At 39.7% G+C, this 23,476-nt stretch overlaps 1 protein-coding gene across 1 annotated transcript in view; it reads left to right on the top strand.

Annotated features, from left to right (window-relative positions):
• Positions 1-23,476, top strand: part of fbxl17 (F-box and leucine rich repeat protein 17) — a 268,437-nt gene that overhangs the window by 179,990 nt on the left and 64,971 nt on the right. The window contains exon 9 of the mRNA XM_088993877.1: positions 8,867-8,943. Coding sequence (XP_088850003.1) covers positions 8,867-8,943 — 77 coding nt within the window. The remainder of the gene's footprint in view (positions 1-8,866; positions 8,944-23,476) is intronic.

The following is a 23,476-nucleotide window of genomic DNA, read 5'->3' as shown; positions in this document are numbered from 1 at the left end:
TCCTGCTGCCAGTCTGTTTCATGTCAAAAGATTTGCCTCATCTCTCAGATATGCGCTCAAGCACACAGACTCAAACACACACGCGCACACAAAGCGAATGGCGTCTTGTCCCTTTGTCCTCCATCAGCTCCTTGTTCGACCTCGGTGCAGCTTGTTCCCAGCAAAGCAGAACAGGGCACATTTTCACGGTTTAACAAAGCCTTTAAACGTGTTCCTCAGAAAGTGGAAATCCTGTTCACGAGTGATTTTATTTTGATTGAATTTCTTTTTCAGTGACCGCATTTCGCTGTTTTATCATTATTTTAATCTAGACATTGGTAAAATGAAAATACTTGGTATATTTCTTTCCTATCTTATGTTTAATATGCATCGCATATAAAAAAAAGCCAACTGGAAACAAGTTTAAATCTTCCCAAATTCCTCAGTGCATTTGAATCGTTACAAAAACGGAAATCCAAACCAACCCCAGGGAAATATCTTGCAGGAAATAAATCATGGCTCAGGCGGCGGTTGTAAATGTGGATTAACAACAAAGAAAATGAGTTCCTCCAATTAGCACCTCACGAGTTTGTTATGTTTCCGAACAGCATTCGGGAAGGTTTGTTAGCTGTGTTTGATCTTTCATTTAAGAGTAAACTAGAGTTAAAGGTTCATCAAGATTCCGTTTTTAAAACTGGTTGACTATTCATTCATAACTTAACGGGTAATTTGTTTTGGATGCCTTAGTTGATCCAGGCAAACTAGTCACTTTCAATCATGTGTTGCTTTTTTTTAACTCATTCACTGCCATCCCTGAATTTATTTGGTTCGGGTTTTGGTTTTTCTTGCCGGGGGGGGATGCCGATAAAGCTTTGGTCAGACCTCTGGCATGTTTTTTTCCCTTCCACAAGGGGGTAGCATTTCCTTTTTTTCCATGTTAGTGCGTTGTTACAGCTTTAGCTGTTGTTAAAGCACTATATAAATCTAAATTTGTATATCGGATTGTATTTTGGACAGCCACGCTCATTTCAAGCTCATATAACTCCAGACCCATGTAATTAGGAATTAACTCGTTTTTTTCTGATGAAAGTAGAGAGTCTAAGTTTTCTTATGTTGCATTGAATATTTATGTGGTCCTAAAACTCAATATTCTGTGGGTCTCTGAATTTGAGTGACAATGACAAAAACGCTGGCACTGGAGTGGACACATTTTAGCACATCTGGGAGTGAATAAGTTAATATTACATTTTTTAATCTAATATTGTATGCTATGGTCCTTCAAAATTGTTTTTTAGCTTTTTCAAATTACTTGACTTATATTACGGACAAGGGTGTGTGTTTTTTTTTTTTTTTTTTCTCGGTTGTAAGCAAAGGTACCCCCTAAAGTTTAGGAGCCTAAACTGTTTGCCAGCCAAACACAGGGCACAACAACTATTCATACTCAGACTCAAACCTGAGGACAATTTACACCCCTGCGCTGTGAGGTAAATGTGCTAACCAGTCGACCACAGTGCCATGCCGCAAAACGATAAATTAACCACTTTAGGGTGAGTGAGAAAGTTTGCTTTGTCTAAGTGTTCCCTGTGATTTGCTGGCAACCAGTTCAGGGTGTACCCCGCCTACAACCCAAAAACGGCTGTGATAGGCTGAAGCACAGCCATGACCCTCATCAGGGATAAAGTGTTTCAGATCATGGCTGGATGGATGGGTTTATAAAGGACTTGGAATGCCTTTCATATTTCTACTTGAAGTAAAGTGTATCCCCACTAAGGCTGTGATGATTTGAGTACTCATTCTTCAGTTGAGTACTCATTCTTAGTCTGTGCAACAAGACTGAAGTTGATGGACAGCTTTTGCAAGGCCAGTTCTGAAGGTGCTGGATGTTGCATTTAAATGAAAAATATAAATACTACTAAGAATGAAGAAATCCGCCCTAAGTAAGCAGTTTTCAGCCATTAACCAGCCTAAACCATTTTAAATTTCTGCTTTAGTGCGAATGCAAGAATAAGATCAAGCGACATTTATAGACCCCCTCAAGCTGTTTGTGCCGACAGTGAGGTGACACTCGGTGACCCCCGGTGGGGATTGTCACTTTTTTTTTCTGTCGCCTGCCTATCGACTGCACCAATTACTTGAACATTTTGAGGTTGTCTTGGAGACTGTGATATTGTCATTTTTTTCTATAAAAAGAGATTCAGGTGAAAATGAGCAGACAATATATACGGTGTAAATGATGTCTCCATACTGTCATACATCACCGAGATTCTTTTTTTTAATCGTCTATATCCTGTAATTGCACAATACGTTTTGTCGTTTCACTCGTCATCAAACTTCAACACCACCTCATTCCGCTGTGTTGATTGTACATCAATCCGACAGTTAGTCCGCTTTTTGAACTGTCATTTTACCTGTGTTGCTTCTTCTACTTTGCTGTATATCTTTGTGTTTTACTTATGGTACGATTCCCCTACATTTTTTATATATTGATTGAACTCCTCTGCTGCAATTCGCATAATGAGTACCATAAAATTTGTTTTATTCCTTGATGATTTCTGAGCCTATTTTTCTACTCTTCGGACAAACCAACACAAAAAAACAACAGCAAACTAAACAAACTAATGAAGTAGCTTGATTAAAATTACCGGTAGTCGAGTGGTTAGCACGCTGATTTCACAGTGCAGAGGTCGTGAGTTCAAGACCCGGTCCGGCCTCCCTGTGTGGAGTTTGCACGTTCTCCACCCTGCGTGGGTTTTCTCCGGGTCCTCCAGAGACGACTGGGATAGGCTCCAGCACCCCCTGACCCTAATGAGGATATAGCGGTCTGGAAAATGGATGGATGGATAAAAATTATACATCCCAGAGTAGTCATCTACATGGTCTTGTCAGGACTTTGGAAACTGGAGTGTGATGGTTCTAATCCCGATGTAGACCACAATAAATGGCACCTACTTGCTGGGGAAATGCTAAATGCTCATTTCACAAAGGCTTACCTGACATCATCCGCAAGGGGGTATATGCCTTTCATCTTAAATTCGCATTCATAGACAACAAGGAATTGATTGTTTCTGCCATTTAGAATATGCATCTCTCCTGAACTGAATAGAAAAGAAATGAAAGGAGCCATTTGATTGGCCGGGAAGCAATTTGGCTGGCTTCACTCCCAAAATGGCACAAACCCAATTTAACCAGTGCTCGTTTATGACAGAAGCAAACGAAGATAACCCCACTTATGCACACAGTAAGCCTCACTTTGCATTAGACCTACGCTGAGCACAAAAATAGGTCCCCGAGTCTTTGAATGCACATACTGATTGAGGTTAGAGATGACGGTGATATTATGGACGACATGCAGGGACCATTTCCATATTTGGGCGTGCTAACTTCTGGTGGCTAGTCTGACATATAGTGATATTATCAAACTCTGTAAAATATCCTCATAATCTGCTGAAATGACATCATGTTACCAGAAATGATCAGTAATTCATGTCAGCTGAGAAAATGGGTGGGTAAGTCACTTGCATCTCTCAGCTCTTTCATGTGGCTTGACCTCGGCCTTCACACGTCGCATCTCCGCTTCCTGCCGACTCCTAAACCGCCGCTTTCTCCTCCATTTATCCTTCCTCCATTTCATTCCTGCTCACTCTTGCCTTTTTAATGTTCAACCCGACTCCCGCAACCCCCGCCTCCTCACCCCACCATTTTCGTCTCCTGTTGCTCCCATTCTCTCACCTCTCCTGCGTCGTTCACTTTCGCCGCCGAATGGAGATTTCTACTCTCTTTCCCCGCTGCGCTGTCTTTCCATCTTCCCTGGCTCCTACTCCTCAGTCACTGATGTCAGATCTAATTGCTTTCGTGGTGCCTTTCGGGGCCCCGGGAGCACAGAGTAACAAGGTCCCACTGGATGCCACTGTGGCTCGGCCTCCGTCGCTGCATTCCTAAATCTTCTTCTTTCTTCTCATCCCCTTTGTTGGCGGGCTCTCTCTCCAGCGCATTTATTCATTAGCAGCTCCGATGCAGCTGCCCCCACAAGACAAACAACTTGATATTTCGTCTCAGCTGGTTATACCCAATCTCGACCGCTATGGTTGTCAGGTATTTTCTACCTTTTAAGACTGTGGCCATTCAAAGTCTTAAATGTCAAAAGATAGTTAGCACAGCCCGTGTTTCAAGATCCTTTATTCGTCAAAGATGGTAGCACATCTGCCTCCCAGTTTTGAGGATGAGGTCTGGAATCTCGGCCTCAGTCTTCCTGTGTGGCGTTTGCATGTTTTTCCCACGCTTGGGCGGGTTTTTTCCCCCTCAGGGTGCTTTTCCTCCCACATTCTAAAAACAGCTTTGTTAGATCAACTCAAGACTCTCTAAATCGTGATCGGTTAGCTATCTGTCTCGGGTTTATCTTACCTCTTGCCCAAAAACCTGCTTCGTGGTGACCCTAATGACGATAAACACAAAGGAAAATTGATGGATGGACAAAAGATGTTGTGATAGACAATGCCAAATATACCAGTATACATAGCTCTAATCTCCCACTATGTCGTGTCGGGATATGCAACAAATGGAACTCCTCAATCTTTCAACACTCTCATAGTGCTTCACAAGTTTGTTTTGTGGCTTTGGTTGGTAGGCCAAGAGTCTGATGTTGATGAACAGTGTCGGGGTTGATTGTTGTCGATTGTCCCGTCGCGGTCAGAGATGCCACAATACTAGATGTTGGGGCTGTCGGTTTTCTTTTTCAAAATAGTTTGTTGAGAAATCGGCAGACGATTTCAACCTCAAAGAGAACTACACGTAAGACCAAACAACCTTTTCGTCTCGACTACTCAATGTAAATGGGCAGATAGAGAGACACATTTAATACCAGAGGAGCCCGATGGCATTTATAAAATGCTCCAGCAAATTGGGTATTGTGAAGTATACTGCAAAGCTATCAGTGCTTTGATTGTGACACGTACAAATAAAACATAAATACAAACCCTTTAGCTTCGACCTTAAATTAACAGCCTCGCAATTGGTTAAATTCTTCTCAATATGTTATTTAGACACAAACCGACATTTTTTTAAGGGAGCCATTAAGAATGATAAGTTTGAAAGCAAGAAAAAAAAAGTGCAGAAGGTGGGTAGATGGGTTATTGGGGAGGCGAGCCAACCATGAATACACTGGTGGCTATACAAAGAAAAACTGCATAGGGAAAAAAAGGACAAACACAAACAGGACAAAATTGGAAGATGGAATAGAAAGTAGTGAAAGCGGGGCCTGATAACATTGAAAACCCTCCCTGGACCTCTGCAATGGGAATGTAATAGAAAAAGGGAAGTATAAAGATGCAGCCCAGTGAACTAAAGCAGATAGGCCGCTGCACCAAATATGCTGCAGAAATATGCCATGCATTTGAACTTTTCTCACACATCTGTGACTGCCTGATTCCACAGTGCAATATGTCACACATGGAAGGGCTGCGCTTACAAATCCAACCTTACAAATTGTGGCTTTTCACCAGGAAATATTTCTCGATTAGATTCACCCTCCTGGGGGTGGGGCAATGTTCGATGCATTCTCGTTTACTGGCACCTGTTAAGCATACAGAGTTTTGCTTCCCCCATGGTCAGATGGATAAAGATAAGTAGTCCTGTGAAATACACGGTGTGTTTTGAAGGAAACAGCGCTGCCTTCACATCATGCGGCAGTATCACGCTTCCTCATCGGTTGTCTCCCAAGGGAGGAATTTGTTCAGTTGCGTACGTAAATACACGCAACCATTCATCAATGTCAAATCCGTACTACATGAGTTCAAAACACCTTTATGCCTGCCTTGTATCTTGGACCAGTTGTATTAATGGATGATATTCGCAGCTTAATATATATATATATATATATATATATATATATATATATATATATATATATATATATATATATATACAGTAAAGTCTCGTTATATCGATATTCAAGGGAGTCCGAAAAAATATCGATATAAAAGGGACTATCGATATATCCGACCCTGTTTGCATGTAATTTTCCCCGTGTGTGCATAGAAATAGTATCGATATAACCGGGACTATCGATATATCCGATATCGATATAACGAGACTTTACTATATATATATATATATATATATATATATATATATATATATATATATATATATATATATATATATATATATATATATATATATATATATATGGGATGGTGCCTGACAACATCTTTTGGTCTGCTTTCACTGTCTGTTGATAAAATTTTACTTGAGAAATATCCAGAGCTGTGGTCTCACTGCCATTTCTATGAATCTTAAGATTGGATTATGAAGCTCGTGAACCATCACGGTTGCCAGTAACGTCAAAATGTAACATGTCGAATAATCTAAAGCATTTGCAGTTTGGTAAATGACTCATTTTCCATCCCAAAATCCCAGTTAATGAGTCTATAACAGTTAATAAAGATGACAAGAGAGCCCACTCAACTTTCATTAACTTGTTGTAGTGCCATGAACTGACTCTTGAGTGCAGCAATAACAACGGTTGAGTTAGAATCTGCAGGAGGAGTCACACATGCGCAATGTCATGTTTCGACCGCATGAAAAATAGCGCTGTAGGAAGTAAAACAAGAAATATTGATCGCTAGTTTTAGTTTGGGTCATTGAGGAAGAGAAAGTGTGGTGCACATGTTGTTTGTTTGTGTTACCTATCTCCTTTGGTGTCAGATAATCTTCCATGAAGTGTCTCCAGCTGGTCCAGAATGCTGCTGCTTGCCTCTTGACTGGTACTCATAAGAGGGAGCACATAACTCCTACTCTGGTATCCCTTCACTGGCTTCCTATACATTTTAGAGTTCTTTTCAAGATCGTATTATTTGTATTCAAATATTTAAATGGTCTCACTCCTCCTTACCTGTCTGAGCTCATCCACCCAAACACACCTTATTACACATGATTATTCGATGTGCCAAAAAGTAAACGGTGGCTCAGAGGGGATCAAGCCTTTATCGTTGCTAGTGCCACTCTCCGGAATGACCTGCCACCGAACATTCGGCAAGCCCCCTCGCTGCCAATCTTTAAAACCCGCCTCAAAACTCACTTGTACTCGTTGGCTCATTCGACTCAGCATGATTCTGATTTGATCTTGGTTTCACTCCCTGGTGCTTTTTACTATCTTTGTGACTGCTTTATTTCCTCTATATGATAGCCGTCCATGTTAAGCGATTTGTTACAGCTTCAGCTGTTTTTAAAGCGCTATATACATCAATAGTCTTCTTTATACATTTAAAGCTATCCATAACCTTGCCCCCCATACATATCTGACCTTCTTCAAATTTCTAATCCCTCTCGTTCCCTCAGATACCCTTCCTCCCTTCACCTCAGTGTGCCCCCTGCCCGTCTCAGCACGATTGGGGACAGAGCTTTCAGCCGCTCTGCCCCCAAACTCTGCAACTCACTTCCTCCCAACATTTGTAACATCGATTCTCTTCCCACGTTCAAATGCCATCTCAAAACCAACCTATTTAAAATTGCATTTTCTGTGTAGCTTTAACTCTTGTTTCTATTTGTAATTGTATTTTATTTATTTTTGTATCTATGCTTGTCTGTGACTGTAAAGTGTCATTGACAGCTTTGAAAGGCGCTTAAAATAAAATGTATTATTCTTATTATTATTGTATTGTATAAATATACAAATATGAGAGTTCCAGTCCATTATCCATAAAACTAGTTGTGGCTTTTGTCAAGTGTAGTTGTCAGAATCTGTACTAATAAAGTAATCTATAATTCAATTTAAAATCAAGTTATTCATTACTTGCCTGTAATGAGGTCACACACAGTCGCCGTGGCAACGCTGCTGGACACACCCAAGTGCGATTACCTTCTGGCTTTGTTGAATCGTTTGAATGTTTGTCAAATGTTGAATTTGTCAAATCGTTTAGCACCTGTTGGACAAAATGAAAACAGCTTCCAGATCTTAAGATGGAACTCCCTAGCCACAAGACAACAACAACAACTACTACAACTACCACAACAACTGCAAAAATCAAGAACAAATAAGAAACAAAATGTAACCTTTTCCAGACTGATAGACTTCACTCAAAGTCGTTTCCACAGCTTTGGGACAGCAGCAAACCGTGGGCATTATTCACAAATGGAGAAAATTGGGAACAGTGGTGAACCTTCCCAGGAGGGGATTGCCAACCACAATTCCTCCAAGACTGCAATGACAACTCATCCAGGATATTGGGGGGAGGGGGGCGACTCAGATTACCATTCAAAGGCATGGAATGTCTTTCAATGGACAAATACACCGACTGTGGTCCCCCCCCCTGCCCTTTTTTCCCTGTCATCTTAGGCATCTATGTTAATTTCAGTGTGTGCTTTACCCCCACACATCCTCTCTTTACATATTCATGAAAGAACACCAGCATAATGATCAAAACATTTTCTGCTCAAGGTTAATAGGTCAAATATGTTGATCAAAAATCCCGTTTTGGCACTCACACTTCTCATTAGAATCATTTAAAGGGAATTGCTTGATACACATACTCTGATCTTTCCCCTTGGCTCTCTCTCGTGTATACTTTCATTTTACCTTTATAGCCACACACCCACATGCAACCATACACACACCTGCACATACACTGTGCTCTGTGGGCTCAGCCAGTGTGCTAAATGCAGATTGCCATCTTTGAAGTGAACGTGTGTGTGAGCGTGTGTGTACTCGCATGCTAACATGTGCACGTAGGGTCCAGTCATGCTAATTTCATCAGATCTTATGTTAAATAATGAATGGCGGAATATGTAAAGCGAGGTGACCCCGCAGATGTTCTTTTTAACCTCGGCTGCTGAAGAATCCTTTGATTCGTATAGATTTCAGCTTCAAATGTCTTTCTCCTCTTTTCTGTAGGTGCGTGGAAATCATCGCCAAGGAGGGGAGGAGCCTAAAGGAGCTTTATCTGGTCTCCTGTAAAATCACTGACCACGGTAGGCTACTTTCACTTTTGTTACCGCCGGCCTCCGACATCATTATCGTAACCGTTATTACCCACCGACACCGCCATGATTCAGGGTTCATTTTTTTATTTTTACAACTTGGCCCACGTGAGGCTTGCAAACAGTAAAATTATGATTGAAAAGTTTTATGCGGGATGGCGCAGGATCTCCTCTATGGTTGTCCGACTTTCAACTGCACTTGCAAAGTGAATATTTTAAGTGCAATTTTTTAAATGGGAATCACCCGGGCACCTTTTTCATAAAATCTGATGTCAATGTGGGAAAACATTCATGGGAAATAACTGTAATGTGTGGATGTATTTTTAGTCCACATCCATTCTTTTCTCAGGTATGTCTGAATTTGTGAAAGTGTGAGAGCTATTGTGTGTTTTTTTGGAGACACAAAGCAATTGCAAAATTAGATAAAAAAAAATGTTTTTGGCTTATGTTTATGTTCCTGAACTTGATTCATGATGAATTCACTTGGATTGTAAATATTTTGTAGATGGAATGGCTACCGCAGCGCGACAACAAATGATTGTTTACTAGTGAGTGTCAAAATCAAGGCCCGGGGGCCAAGGAAAGCAAATCAAACTTATGAAATTCCATGATGCTTGCTAAAGTCCAAATCCAAATTTCAAATTGTCCCATGTAAACCATAATAACAATCATTATTTTATTTTTTTTCTTGTTTGGATGCCGATAAATCGATGGTCAGACCCCTAGCATCGTTTTTCCTTGCCTCAAGGGGGCAGCATTTGCCTTTTGTCCATGTTAGCGCTTTGCTCCAGCTTCAACTGTTGTTAAAGCGCTATATAAAGCAATATGTATGTATTGCATTGTATGTTGAACAGCTGCCCTCTTTTCAAGGTCATATAACTCCAGACCCATATACAGTAAAGTCTCGTTATATCGATATCGGATATATCGATAGTCCCGGTTATATCGATACTATTTCTATGCACGCACGGAGAAAATTACATGCAAACAGGGTCGGATATATCGATAGTCCCGGTTATATCGATATTTTTTCGGACTCCCTTGAATATCGATATGAGACTTTACTGTAATTTAGGAATTAAGTATTTCTTTACTGATGTCTTTACAAGAGAGTCTAAGGTTTATTTTGTGGCATTGAATATTGATGTAGTCCTAAAACTCATTATTCTCTGGGTCCTGGAATTCGAGTGACAACGACAAAAACCTTAGCACTGTAGTGGACATATTTTTTACATCATCTGGCAGTGAATGAGTTAAAATCTTAGCTGCTTGATTACATCATCCGTAACTACAAATAAAGGAACAATATGGAGCCGATTCTTATCTTTTGTTGCGACAACACTTCCACCTCGGGAGACTTTTGACCAGATGTTGAAGTGGGAATGTTGGTCTATGTCTGTGGGAATTACTCTCCCATTTCTCCGGTCCTTCCGGATTCACCATCTCTGCTGTAATTCGTAGCATGACCAAACACCTCCAGTGTGCCTTTATGACGCCGGCTTTGTCGTGCCTGAACAGTAAAGAACATTCGCCCCCCCAACTGGTCCTATAAAAGTTGCAAACACGCAGCAACTGTCCGAGATGCCATGAGCGATCGCATGGGATTACGAGGGAAGAAAGCGTGTGCGCTACCTTCAAGGACTCTCTTGTTGTGTCACGCATGTAGCCACAGGGTGGAGACCTGCGCGATTACTCCGCACCACTCTGCCTCGTGTGAGTTACCGTGGCAATAATCACCTTGGCCTTCTCGAACCCGAATCTCCCCGACGGCATGGACGTGCGTCTTGTGTGGCTTGATGAATGACTCCCACATCCTTAAAGTACATTAAAGCCGCAGCAGCGCGTGCAGCTGCCCTCTTGCTTTTCTTTTCGGTCTCTAATCCTTTCCAGCGAGATAAATTGGCGATATCTGATCTTCTTTCTTGAGCAAATGACCCCCCTCCCTTTAGCCGACCGGGATGGTCTTCTTGCGTTTTGCATGTCCATCCGCAGTCGCAAAGCCTGCTGCTGTAGGCACTACTCACATGATTGGTGGGTTTCCTGCTTCAGCCTCTGATAAATTGAATAACTGAAATGAGATTTTACATCTGCCAAGCTGCTCTCAGCCCGTTTGCCCCCCCCAACCCCTAACCGCCCCATCTCATCTCCTGTGCTAATTATTTTTATTAATGGCCTCTCTGAGTGGATTTGAGTTGTCCACAAGCCTCTTTGTATTCCAAGCCTTCTGACTTCCTGTGTGAGTTGATCAGAGGCGGGAGAGAAACGCGGAGACATTGTTTGATGACGCCAGCAGAAAGCTACGAAACATGTAATTGTAACCCGTCTGCAGATGGCTCTTTGCGATTATTTCGCAAGGAATCAAATGGAAAAAGTCGAGACAGAGCCTTTTTGGCGAGGTAATGATCTTGCTGAAAGCCCTATTAGTGCCATGAAAGCAGCCTTCCTGCATGCTCGCTCCCATTCATCAAAAACATGCAAACCAATTAGCATGAAGCCGACTTTTCGTAGCAATCTAGGCAGCCTTGTTAAACACACGCTAGCTGGAAATGACTCCTTATGAAATGTAACCTCTTCACCAAAGTTCTTCTCTAGGTTCCTTGTTTTCATTCCTCTCTTTATGGTACTCAAATTCCCACATGTGGTTTTGGTCTCATGTTTTCTGGAATCATTACACTCGGCAGTCCCAACCGTCGTAATCAGCGTTTTTCTTTCTATCATTCACTCATTTGGTATTTTAGTTTGTAAAACCGAGGAGGCATTCAAATGTGAATGCTGTGTTGTTGTGATTTGCAGTTCTTCCAGTTCAAACAGAGGAGTTCTTTTTGAATGCTCTCCAGCAACATGTGGCCATGCTAATGTGACGGGAACAATAATACAGGATTGGTCTTTAGTCTTTTCCGGGTCCAAGTACCGGGCAACGGTTAAATGTATGGTGGTGCAGTGGTGCGCCAGAGGCGGCATGTGTGGTGTGTGGGACGTGTTGTATATTTATGTATTATGTTTGTTTGTACAAGAAAAAAGTGTAATTGCACATCCATTGCTGTAGGTGGTAGTAGAGCTCACACCTATCATTGTGTATCTATCTATCTATCTATCTATCTATCTATCTATCTATCTATCTATCTATCTATCTATCTATCTATCTATCTATCTATCTATCTATCTATCTATATATATATATATATATATATATATATATATATATATATATATATATATATTATTTTTCTTGATTTTGTTTAGATACAGTAAAGTCTCGTTATATCGATATTCAAGGGAGTCCGAAAAAATATTGATATAACCGGGACTATCGATATATCCGACCCTGTTTGCATGTAATTTTCTCCGTGCGTGCATAGAAATAGTATCAATATAACCGGGACTATCGCTATATCCGATATCGATATAACGAGACTTTACTGTATATTAAATTTTTAGACAGGTACTTTTCCATGAATAATAATAATAATAATAATAATAATAATAATAATAATAATAATAATAATAATAATAATAATAATAATAAGAAGAAGATTAATGCATTTTATTTATAAATCAATGGTTAGTCGTCATAATTTGTGTCATTACTAGAATCCACAAAATAAGACATTACATCAAACAACTGGTTCATTCCAAGGGTGTTCTGTCCTGTCATCGTTTCTGAACATATCACTGAAATTGTTTTTTAACTCATTCACTGACATTCACAAATTTATTCAGGAATTGAAAATATGACGTCGAGCGCCATTCCCGAATTTGTTCAGGTTTTGTTTTTTCTTCATTGGGTTTCGATAAAGCGCTGGCCATGGCCTATAGCATTTTTCCCTTCCACAAGGGGGAATCATTCCCCTTTTTTGCTTGTTAGCGCTTTGTTCTAGCTTCAGCTGTTGTTAAAGTGCTATATAAACCCAGATGTATGTATTGCATTGTATTCTGGACAGCCATCCTCATTTCAAGCTCATATAACTCCAGACCCATATAATTTAGGAATCAACTTGTTTTTCCTGATGAGCTGTATCAGGATCCTTCCTGCCTCTGCCTCTATTTGCCATTTATAGAATGTTAGCAAAGTTTTGGAGAGAATTTTTAGGATTCTTTGTTGTTTTCCAAATGCAATACAAATTTTCTCTATTGCCGTTGGTTTGTATTCCAAAAGTAGCAGTATGTGATCAGTTTGAAAGCTGATCCTGATGAGAAAACCCGCTGGGTCGCTCTCTCTTTTTACTGCTTATTAGACCGCACTGACTGAGCCCTTTCACAAGCAGCGACCTGCTGTGTACCTGCAAGTCACCTGGAACCACTACAGTATTTCACTCAATTGTTTGCGTGACGAGCATCGGCGCGCATCAGCGTGCGTCCGCTACATATTTGTCTGAGCGCACTCCACAGTTATCTACCTGCTCTATGCGGGCATGAAAAGAACGACCTCACCACCTTTATTCTTTACATATGGTAATTCCTTTTCACCCGCATGGCTGGCGACAACCTCTTCCCTCGTCAGTCGCGGCCTCTCATGTACATCCGTGGCGAATACAAGATGGAGCGAGGCACCTGTGGGAGAACCGATGAATGAGAGAAAAGAAAAACCGTTCGGCTCTTCAAAAAAGTGGGAATAATTACATTGCCCTCACAGAGAGCTCAAAGACAAAAGTCCTTTTAAATGCTTTTTCATTTTTCGCATTGACGCTGATGCGGAGATCATCTGGAGCTGTTTAGAATAGCGGGATTCACCTTTCGATCTCTGAGGTCTCTTTTTGTTTTTGGAAAAGTACATTATGTCTGTCAGGCTGCATTTCTCAAATTGGATCTTGGGACATTTGAAAACTATCTGAACAGAGCCAGGCCACTGTTTTGTAATTGTGTTTGTATCTCGAATAAAACTAATAGCAATGTATTGGTATTAGTTTTATTAGTATCGGGAATTGAAAAGTGTGACGTGGAGCGCCATACCTGAATGTTTGGGTTTATTTATTTTTTTTTTTGCGTGGATGCATAAAGCGCTGGTCAGACCTTTGGCAATATTTTTTCTCTTCCATTAGGGGGCAGTATTTGCCTTTTGTCCATGTTAACGCTTTGTTAGAGCTTCAGCATATAAAATAATAAATGTATATAAAATAACATCAATATAAAATAATGATTGAGGAATAATAAATATAGTGGCTCCCCTTTGGGCCCTCTTGTGTCGTGTCACCACATCTACAAAGAGACTATTGTGATTCCATCAGAAACTAGGGATCACTTATGTATTTATATATTATATTTGGGAAACTCTTCATTTGTTGAAGAATGAATGACTCTCTGTGTCTTTGTGTTGTCATATTATTTGTTATTTAATATTTTTTTTTCCGCGAGAGTGGCTGCCTTTCCCTCAGCTCCTATATTTTTTTCTACTTCTTTCCTTCCCTTCCTCCTCCTTTCATAACTTTGCTGCTGTGTTACTTCCGGGTAAAGTGCACGCTGGTGCGAATGGCTGCTCACCTGCACAAAAAAAATAAGTTCTTATCCCGTCACTGTAAAGTGTCCTTGAAAGTTTTGAAAGGCGCTTAGAAATTAAATGTATTATTATTATTATTATTATTATTATTATTACTCAAATTGCGACGAACCCACTTTTGGGTCTCAACTCGATCGTTGAGAAGTGCACTTTTCAAGAAATCAGTGTCCAGAATTTTGTCCTACCGGCTGCAAATCTGTGTTAAAAACTCAGAGCGTCTTTCAGGCTGCTGTCAATTGCATTTAAGTTATAATCAATTGACTTTCTTAAATATTCCCCATCTATCATCAAGATTGTTTACACACATTGGACATTGCCCCGCTCCACCCCAAAATGAAGATTTGTTTCCCTTTTTCAATGACCACACTTTGTCCGCTTCTCTGTTCTATCCGCTCATCCTTCTCTCGGTTTGTTTTTCATCGCGCGCCTTCATCACAGGCTGTTTCTTCTAAATGGCCTGAACAATGATAGATGGCATTCCCAGCAATGACTCTCACGTGGGGGTTTGGAGGTTGGGAACTTCAAGAATGAAATATTGTTCTTTATGCATGTGTCATACAGTATGTGTGGCTCGAGCCTTGCTAACATGACTCATGCGGATTACAGGGTACTTTAAAATGAACAAACAAGTCTCTAATTTACACACACGTCAAAACACAATTAAGTATTTCACTAACCAATGCCAACACCAAAAGTTATGAATATGATTCAAATAGTTCTGAAGAGGAAAGCATACATGTTTGCAATCAATTCAAAGAATTTATTCCGTGCCATTTTGAGGCAACATTGGGGGGAAATGTATCACCAAAAAAAAGAGGCAGAAAATGGCGACCAACGTCCTATGAGGACTTAACCAGCCCGTTTCCACAGGCTGATAAATTCCTTCCATTGAGCTTGGTCGGCCTCTTCTGGCGGCTTTTTGGTGCAACGCGAGGTTTTCAGACCAAACAAGTACAGCAAAATACATTGACGTGATGAAAGGACTGCTACAATGTGTCTCTTTTCGGTCAGGGGCGTTCCTTTAGTGACGTCATGTACGGACTCGTCACCAACTCAAAAACAAGACTACCTGAATATTCAGCACGAGTCTTAAAACATAAAATATAGCTATATGTGGTGGAATCTTATTAAAATGCGCTCAGTAGAAGTCATTTGAAGCTATTTTACAAATTATGGACACAACTTGTCCGGAGACATCGGTTGTCCTTTAACGATGTGATGGTTTGCAGTATTTCCTCCACGGTGCACTTAAACACAGCAGGCCGCCTCTCTTTTAGCTTTACGTCTTGTCAAGTCCACCCCCCATTGTTTTCATTCCGCCTCATTTGTTTACAATGCAGTCATTGAAACATTACGTGATGTAAACTCAGATAGCATAATGGGTTGTTTGCCCCGCTTTCGTGCGGGCTTTCAGAAGGTAAATAATGTAACTCTCATCTCAAAGGCAGTCGATTAAAATGTGGGCGAGCAGTACAGCAGATGTATGCTGTCTTCTAAGAGGAGCCAGTCAATAGACAATCTGTGTCTGTATCAACGCTGCAAGGGTGGTTACGTGTGTAATTGTATGTCTTGGATTAAAAAAAAGATAAAGTTCTTGGCTTTCGCCCATGTTTGGATGGCTCCATTAATGTTAATGACCTTCAGTAGCTATACAGACCGAAGCATGTTTCGTCCTAAATTATTGAAGCTGCTTGTGTCCTTCCTGTAGGAAATAACACTCCACATTTTCGTGCATGAAATCAAATATTAGCAACAAAAAACTAAAAATATGTACATGTATCAAATGTATACTAAAAGATAATAAATTAAAGAATAATAAATTACAATAGCAGCATGAAGTTATAGTTTATCAGGTTTTGTTTCGAAAAAAACATCCATATCAGAAATATGTGAATGACAGCTCAGGGGACCAAGGTGGGCACTCGGAGACAGCCTTAGAGTTGTAAATTAACTTAAAATGCAGATTTAGGGAATGTAGAAAGATGAAGCACCCTCAGAAAATCCACACCGGTGTATGGAACATGCAAATTTTGCCCAGGAGGGCCAAAACCTTGTTTTGAAAACCCAACCTCAGAATTCTACCCCTCAGTTGTGGTGCAGGGGTGGAGTGTGTGTGCATGAAACATGAATTCTGTTCTTTCTTTTGAATCAATATTTTTTTTCTGAATACTACAATGGGAAATTTCTATGACCTTACAAGCCTGTGGCTTGAGTTTCAGAAATACTGTTGGAAAACAAGATGCAACCCCGTAATAAAATAAATAAATGAACAAATAAACAAATAAAAAACAACGAAATAAAATACATGCAAATAAAATAAAATAAATGCAAATAAAATAAAATAAATGGAAAATAAAATCAAATATACAAATATATACAAATATATATATGCAAATACAGTAAAGTCTCGTTATATCCATATTCAAGGGAGTCCGAAAAAATATCGATATAACTGGGACTATCGATATATCCGACCCTGTTTGCATGTAATTTTCTCCGTGCGTGCATAGAAATAGTATCGATATAACCGGGACTATCGATATATCCGATATCGATACAACGAGACTTTACTGTATTCATTTCTTTCCATAACTTTGCTGCTGTGAAATGTAAATTTCTCCACTGCGAGACTAATAAAGGCAAATCCAATCCAATCCAAAATAAAATAAAATTCAATTGACATTACATTTCGATTTTTCGATTACATTTTGATTACATTTCGATTATATTTCGATTACATTTCAATTACATTTCTTTTTTTTTGTTTAATTTCGCTTTAATTTCAATTCAATTTAGATTAATTTTAATTGAAATTAAGTTCAAATTAAATTTCAATTACATGTCGATTAAATTTCAATTAAATGTCATCAAAATTAAAAAATAAATTAAATGTAATTTAATATAAATGTAAATCTAATTCAATACTTAATAAATAATAATAACAATAATAATAATAATAATAATAAAGAAATACATAAAAAATACGTAAATAATTTGTCAAATTGCATCGTTCGTTACATGCCCCCCTGGGGCAACAAGTGGCTGGTGCCAAAGGAACGCGGTCCTCTGGAAGCCCTTGAAAGCTTGACTTGGAATTGCTGCAGGGTAAAAAGGATTTAGTTTGATGACCCATGTTCAATTGTATAATAAGTCCACTTGCATGGTCTTCCTTACAGCTGGTTTGATATATTTCCCATCCTCTTACATCAGCCTGTGTGGTGCTATTTGCGCATGGCCGAGCGGTGCAAAGAGGTGGAAATTGAATTTGTTTCCATATATTGTCCTCCCTGCTTCGCACTCGACTTTCAGCCTTGTCGGTTTCATCCGCTGTTTGTCTTTTGGGGGTCAGGGGATGAGGTGGGGCTGCAGGTCGTGGAGGTTCAAGGCTCGGTCTGTCGACCATTTTACAGGTTTCCCACCGTATCCGCTTGTGTGTTAGTTTGCATTTGTGCACATAACGCACTGTTTTATTCCCATGCATGAGCGTCTCCATGCCTGGGATGTTAAAGAGCATGCACGTTGCTCAAGGAGGGTCTTCATTATGTTTGCGATCATGGAGCCCCCCCCCCCCCCTCCGCACCCGCATACCATGCACCCCTGTGTGTGTTGGTCACGGCTTGCATGATTAAGCAGCTCAATTTGCTCTCGCCACATTGTCACTCACTTCCTGTCAGCTCCTAATAACGGTGAGCTGTAAAAAAGTGTGCCCGTGGGACTCAATAACAGAGTTCCTTTTATTGTTGTTCATATTTTATTTTTTTTTGTTGCTTTTATTTATGAAGCGAAATAGAACCTTGCATTTTTTAGGCGGTGTGTTTACCCCACCCCGATTAGCTCTAATGGCCTCACATGCTCGCTAGCTTCGCCTCAAAAGAGCCTACAGGCAGGTGTAAAAGTGCCATAATTGCCTTTGCGATTTTGCTGCCGTTTCATTCGCTTTTCTCCCACCTCCTCCCTTTTCCCAGGTGCGAATGGAGCTGTCCTCCAGGTTACAGGGGTGTTGATGTGTGTTGGTGGCCACATTTAGGAGTGTTTAATAGTTAAAGCACCCCATTGCCCGTTCTATAGTTAGCTTCCAGTCCATTTGTTAAAGTGAGACTGAATCCTTTAGAGAGAAAGGGATTTTTTTTAAATAATATGATTCACTTGCTGCTTCTTTGCCCAAATCCAGTGATTGTCAAATTGGTGCCATTGATGCAACGTGAAAGAATCCAGGCCTTAAAGGACAACTGACACCATTTTTTTGTTTTCTAACTGATATAAAAAAAAACATTTTATAGCATCTAAAATACCCAAAACACGCATGCTGGCATTTTTAGTCAAATGAAAAACACCAATAAAAATGAGTTAGTGTCCCAAAACTACTTCAAAATGACCGCGGAAATTGCGAGTTTCAGAAGGTCCCGCCCCCTTGTTCGTGACGTCACGCCAAGACGTCATGCCTTGCTCAAAAATCAAAACAATGGCTTCAGATTCGGAGAAGATGCTTTCTTGTTACTCATCCAGTTATGGATATGATTCAAATAGTTCTGAAGAGGAAAGCTTAAATATTTGCAATCGATTAAAGAAGTTATTCTGTGTCATTTTGAGGCATCTGGACTGAAACGTAGCGTCCCAGAAAATGCACAAGATGGCGCCCGAGCTCCGTTGGATATGGTCTGATTTGTCTGCTGGGAATTTGTATCAGCTCATATCAAATAGTAGTCTTGGTGCGACACACAACGATTCACCATCGCGTTATTTATGTGTTTTCCTTCTAATTTCGCCATCAACACGAAGTTTTCAGACCAAACAAAGTGCCCAAAAAGCATTGTGTGTCGCTTTCTCGGTCAGGGGGGGTTCCAGACGTGACGTCACGATAGGCATCGTCACCAACTCGAAAACAAGATTTCCTGAATATTCAGCGCAAATCTTAAAACGTAAAATATAGCTATATGCGGTGGAATCTTTATAAAATACGCTCAGTAGAAGTCATTTGAAGTGATTTTACAAATTATGGACACAGCTTGTCCGGAGGCGTCGGTTGTCCTTTAAATACAGTTCAGTCATTTTAAACTGCATTTATTCATTTATTCAGGTATTTATTTATTTGTGTGTGTGTGTTTGTTATTTATTTATTAAACTATTTATTTATTTATTTATTTATATATATTTGGGATGTCACCATCACTTTTTTTCATCCAAATGATTGTTAGGAAATTAAATACACTTTTAAAGAATAAAACATTACATTTAAGAATACATCTCTTTTTCTTTATGAATTAACTCATTCATTGCCAGATGTGCAAAAATGTGTCCACTCCAGTTCCAGGGTTTTTGTCTTTTTCACTCAAATAGCAGGACCCACAAAATACTGGGTTTTAGGACTACATAAACATTCAATACAGCGTTAGAAACCTTTAACTCTGTTCTTTCATCCGGAAAAAAAAACTTAATTTCTAAATTATATGGGTTTGGAGTTGTATGAGCTTGAAATGAGGACGGCTGTCCAAAATACAACGCAATACATACATATTGGTTGAAGCTGGAACAAGACGCTAACGTGAAAAAATGGGAAATGCTGCCCCTTGTGGAAAAGAAAAAACATTGCCAGAAGCCATGGCCAGCGCTTTATCGGCAGCCAAGCATGAAAAAAAAAAAACAAACCTGGACAAATTCGGGAATGCCGCTCTATGTCATACGTATTTTCAATTCTCGAATAAATTTGTGAATGACAGCGAATGAGGTAATAACAAACAGAAGGTGCATTTACCACACCTGATCACAGTGACCCAGTAATTAAATATTAGTGAGTTTTCTTCTAATAGCATGTTCAATAACACTCTCTAATAGTTACTCATTTCCTTTTTTTAACACTTTAATGGCAGCTCAGAATGTAAGAATTACATTTGTGGTTCAACGCAAACTCATTTTCACGTTTTCCTGTCAATATTTTGACTTGGAAGTTTCATGTTATGATTTGATGTCCAAACTTTGTGAGCCGAAGGTCACCCCCGCCCTGATTTTTCTGCATGTGTCGAAATGTGTGCGATAATGCCGCCGCTAATCCCTCACAAGGTCAGCGCTTGTATTGGGTGATTATCCCCCCACTGTTTATTCATAATTCCTGCTGATGCCATTTCCTCCTGCTGCCGCTGACCATTGACCCGTCATTTTACCGTCTATTGTTGCCTTGTTTTTACTCGTCCTCGGAGGGCCGCCGTCCACGCCGACCGACATCCTCCTCTTTATCGCAGTGGGATTGCCCCTTACGGGAAGATTATTGTCGGATTTCAATGCAAAGCGTCCATCTATTTAAAGGGCACTTTTCTTCGTTGCGCTCTAATCTCATCCTTCGCCATCTCTCCTTGCGCTCTTGTCATCACCTTGTGGAGGGTAGTTTTTTGACTTTCCCCCCCTCCCACCGCCGCTCACGCATTGTTTCTCTGCGTCGCGTCCCGCTGTGAGTTTGACAGAGGAGATTTAAATCATTCAGGTGACTTGGCAGTGGCAATAATGCACGGCACATCAAGCGCCGCTTGAATATCTTAGCTCATGACTCTTAAATGCGTCGGAGCAGCAGCTCTGGCAAATAGCCTCAGTGTCAAACAGCGAGCCGCTCATCATTTGATCAATGGCATTCATGGAGCCCACCAGCGCAACCCCCGCCATGTGTTTGTCTATGTACATGATTTTATGATAAAAGGCTTTTGGAAATTGCTGCTCTTTAAACATAACGCACGGCAGGGAAGGGTGGGGGGGGGGTACCAAGTCGCAGTTTTTATTTAGTGAACGCAGTATGTGTGCTTGACTGCCAGCAAGATTGCCACTTCCTCCTTGAATATGGAATCATTCTTTCGCCAGACCCCACACAACAGCTCCCTTTGGCCATGACCTTGTTAGTTTGAGTTTCATATGGTCACTTAAAGGACAACCGATGTCACTTTTTTGTTTCTTAACTGACATCAGAAAACGTTTTATTGCAACTAAAATACCCAAAACACGCAGTATGATATTTTTATTCAAATGCAAAACACCAATAAAAATTACTTAAAGTGCCCAAAAGCTGAAAAAAATTGAGATGCAAATTGGGCATTTTCAGAAAGTCCCGCCCCCAGTTCGTGACGTCACGCCAAGACGTCTTGCATTGCTTGTGAATCAAAACAATGGCTTCAGATTCGGAGAATATGCTTTCTTGTTACACATCCAGTTATGAATATGATTCAAATAGTTCTGAAGAGGAAAGCATACATGTTTGCAATCGATTAAAGAATTTATTCCGTGCCATTATGAGGCAACATTGAGGGGAGATGTCTCAACGAAAAAGAGGCACAAAATGGCGACCTCCTGTGGCCATCTCCGTTTCCACAGACTGATAAATTCCTTAGATGGAGCTTGGACTCCTTCTTCTGGCGGCTTTTGGGTGCAACACGAGGTCCCCAGACCAAACAAGTACAGCAAAATACATTGATGTGATGGAAGGACCACTACAATGTGTCTTTTTTTTCGGTCAGGGGCGTTCCTTTCGTGATGTCACGTACGGACTCGTCACCAACTCACAAACAAGACTTCCTGAATATTCGGCGCGAGTCTTAAAACGTAAAATATCGCTATATGCGGTGGAATCTTATTAAAATACGCTCAGTAGAAGTCATTTGAAGCCATTTTACAAATTATGGACTCAACTTGTCCGGAGACGTCTGTTGTCCTTTAAATTACATGTCCATTTTATATATTTGTGACCCAATCCCTAACCTGATCATCGTTCATCGTTTTTTGCCTTTTGAAACAAATGGAAAACCAATGTTGTGTTTGACAACCATCTATCTTTGTATTAGTTTTTGGGGTGGAAATTGTTTTTATTTGCATATTTAATCATTTCAATATGAGACGTTTTAGGTTTAACACACAATCTTACATGTTTCAAAATAAGCCCATAATTGTGCAAAAATATGGTCATATTTTGAAAATAGAACAGCAATAATAATAATAATAATAATAATAATAATAATAATAATAATAATAATAATAATAGTAATAATAATAATTATAATAATACATTTCATTTTTAAGCATATTTCAAAACTCAAGCATTGAACAAACACAAAAATGTTAATGGTCATTTACTTATTTATTTGTTTTTATTTATTTATTTATTTATTTATTGATTGATGTAAATATTGGATTTGGATTTGCCTTTCTTAGTCTCGCAGTGGAGAAATTTACATTTCATAGCAGCAAAGTTCGAAATGTATCGATTTATTTGTTGATTTTTATGTACCATCAACACTTTATACATATTTTTAAGAGAATTTTTTTTGGGGGGTGGGATGTTTTTTTTTGGTTTGTTTGTATGTTTTTTTTCAGAAGGAATTGCAAAACCTATTCCCAACGACTATATTATTCAGAAGGTGAAAATAGGATGGGACCAATGACAAAATCAAGGCAGGCTTTAATCAAATTCAAAATTCCTCCGAAAAAAACAAGCCTTCCAGCAAACACTTTTAAAAATGGAAAATGAATGTGATTGAAGTCATATTTTAATAATTAAAGCTTCTGCGTCATCACCTTATTAATTTGAGTGAGAAAGTGAAATTAAGTTTCAAGCACTATGCAAATCCAAAAGTCATCTGAAGTATGCCTGATTCATTCTCATTTATTTTGACCCTTCTCTCTACTGAGTATTACAGTATTTTCCGGTTTATAAGGCACACCCGAGTATAAGGCACACCCCCAATGAATGGTTTATTTTCAAATGTTTTCCATATATAAGGCGCAACTGGACTATATGAATGAAGCATTATGGTACTTTATATGCTTGATTTGCTTTCGTGGGCCGAATAAAATGATGTGGCGGGCCAGATTTGGCTCCCGGGCCTTGATTTTAATTCCTGTGCAATAAATGAATTATCTCTTTTGTGTACCGTATTTACCGGTGTATAAGGTGCACCAAAGTATAAGGCACAAACCCAATGAATGGTGTATTTTCAAACTTATTTCATATTTAAGTTGCACCGAACTATAAGGCGCACATTCAATGAGTAAAACCAG

The sequence above is a fragment of the Hippocampus bargibanti genome, linkage group LG04, assembly GCF_051943395.1.
Source record: "Hippocampus bargibanti isolate YZ-2025 linkage group LG04, ASM5194339v1, whole genome shotgun sequence".
In the NCBI taxonomy this organism is placed as follows: domain Eukaryota; kingdom Metazoa; phylum Chordata; class Actinopteri; order Syngnathiformes; family Syngnathidae; genus Hippocampus; species Hippocampus bargibanti.
Note: the sequence above shows the minus strand (reverse complement) of the source record. Positions and strands in the feature narration are given on the sequence as shown.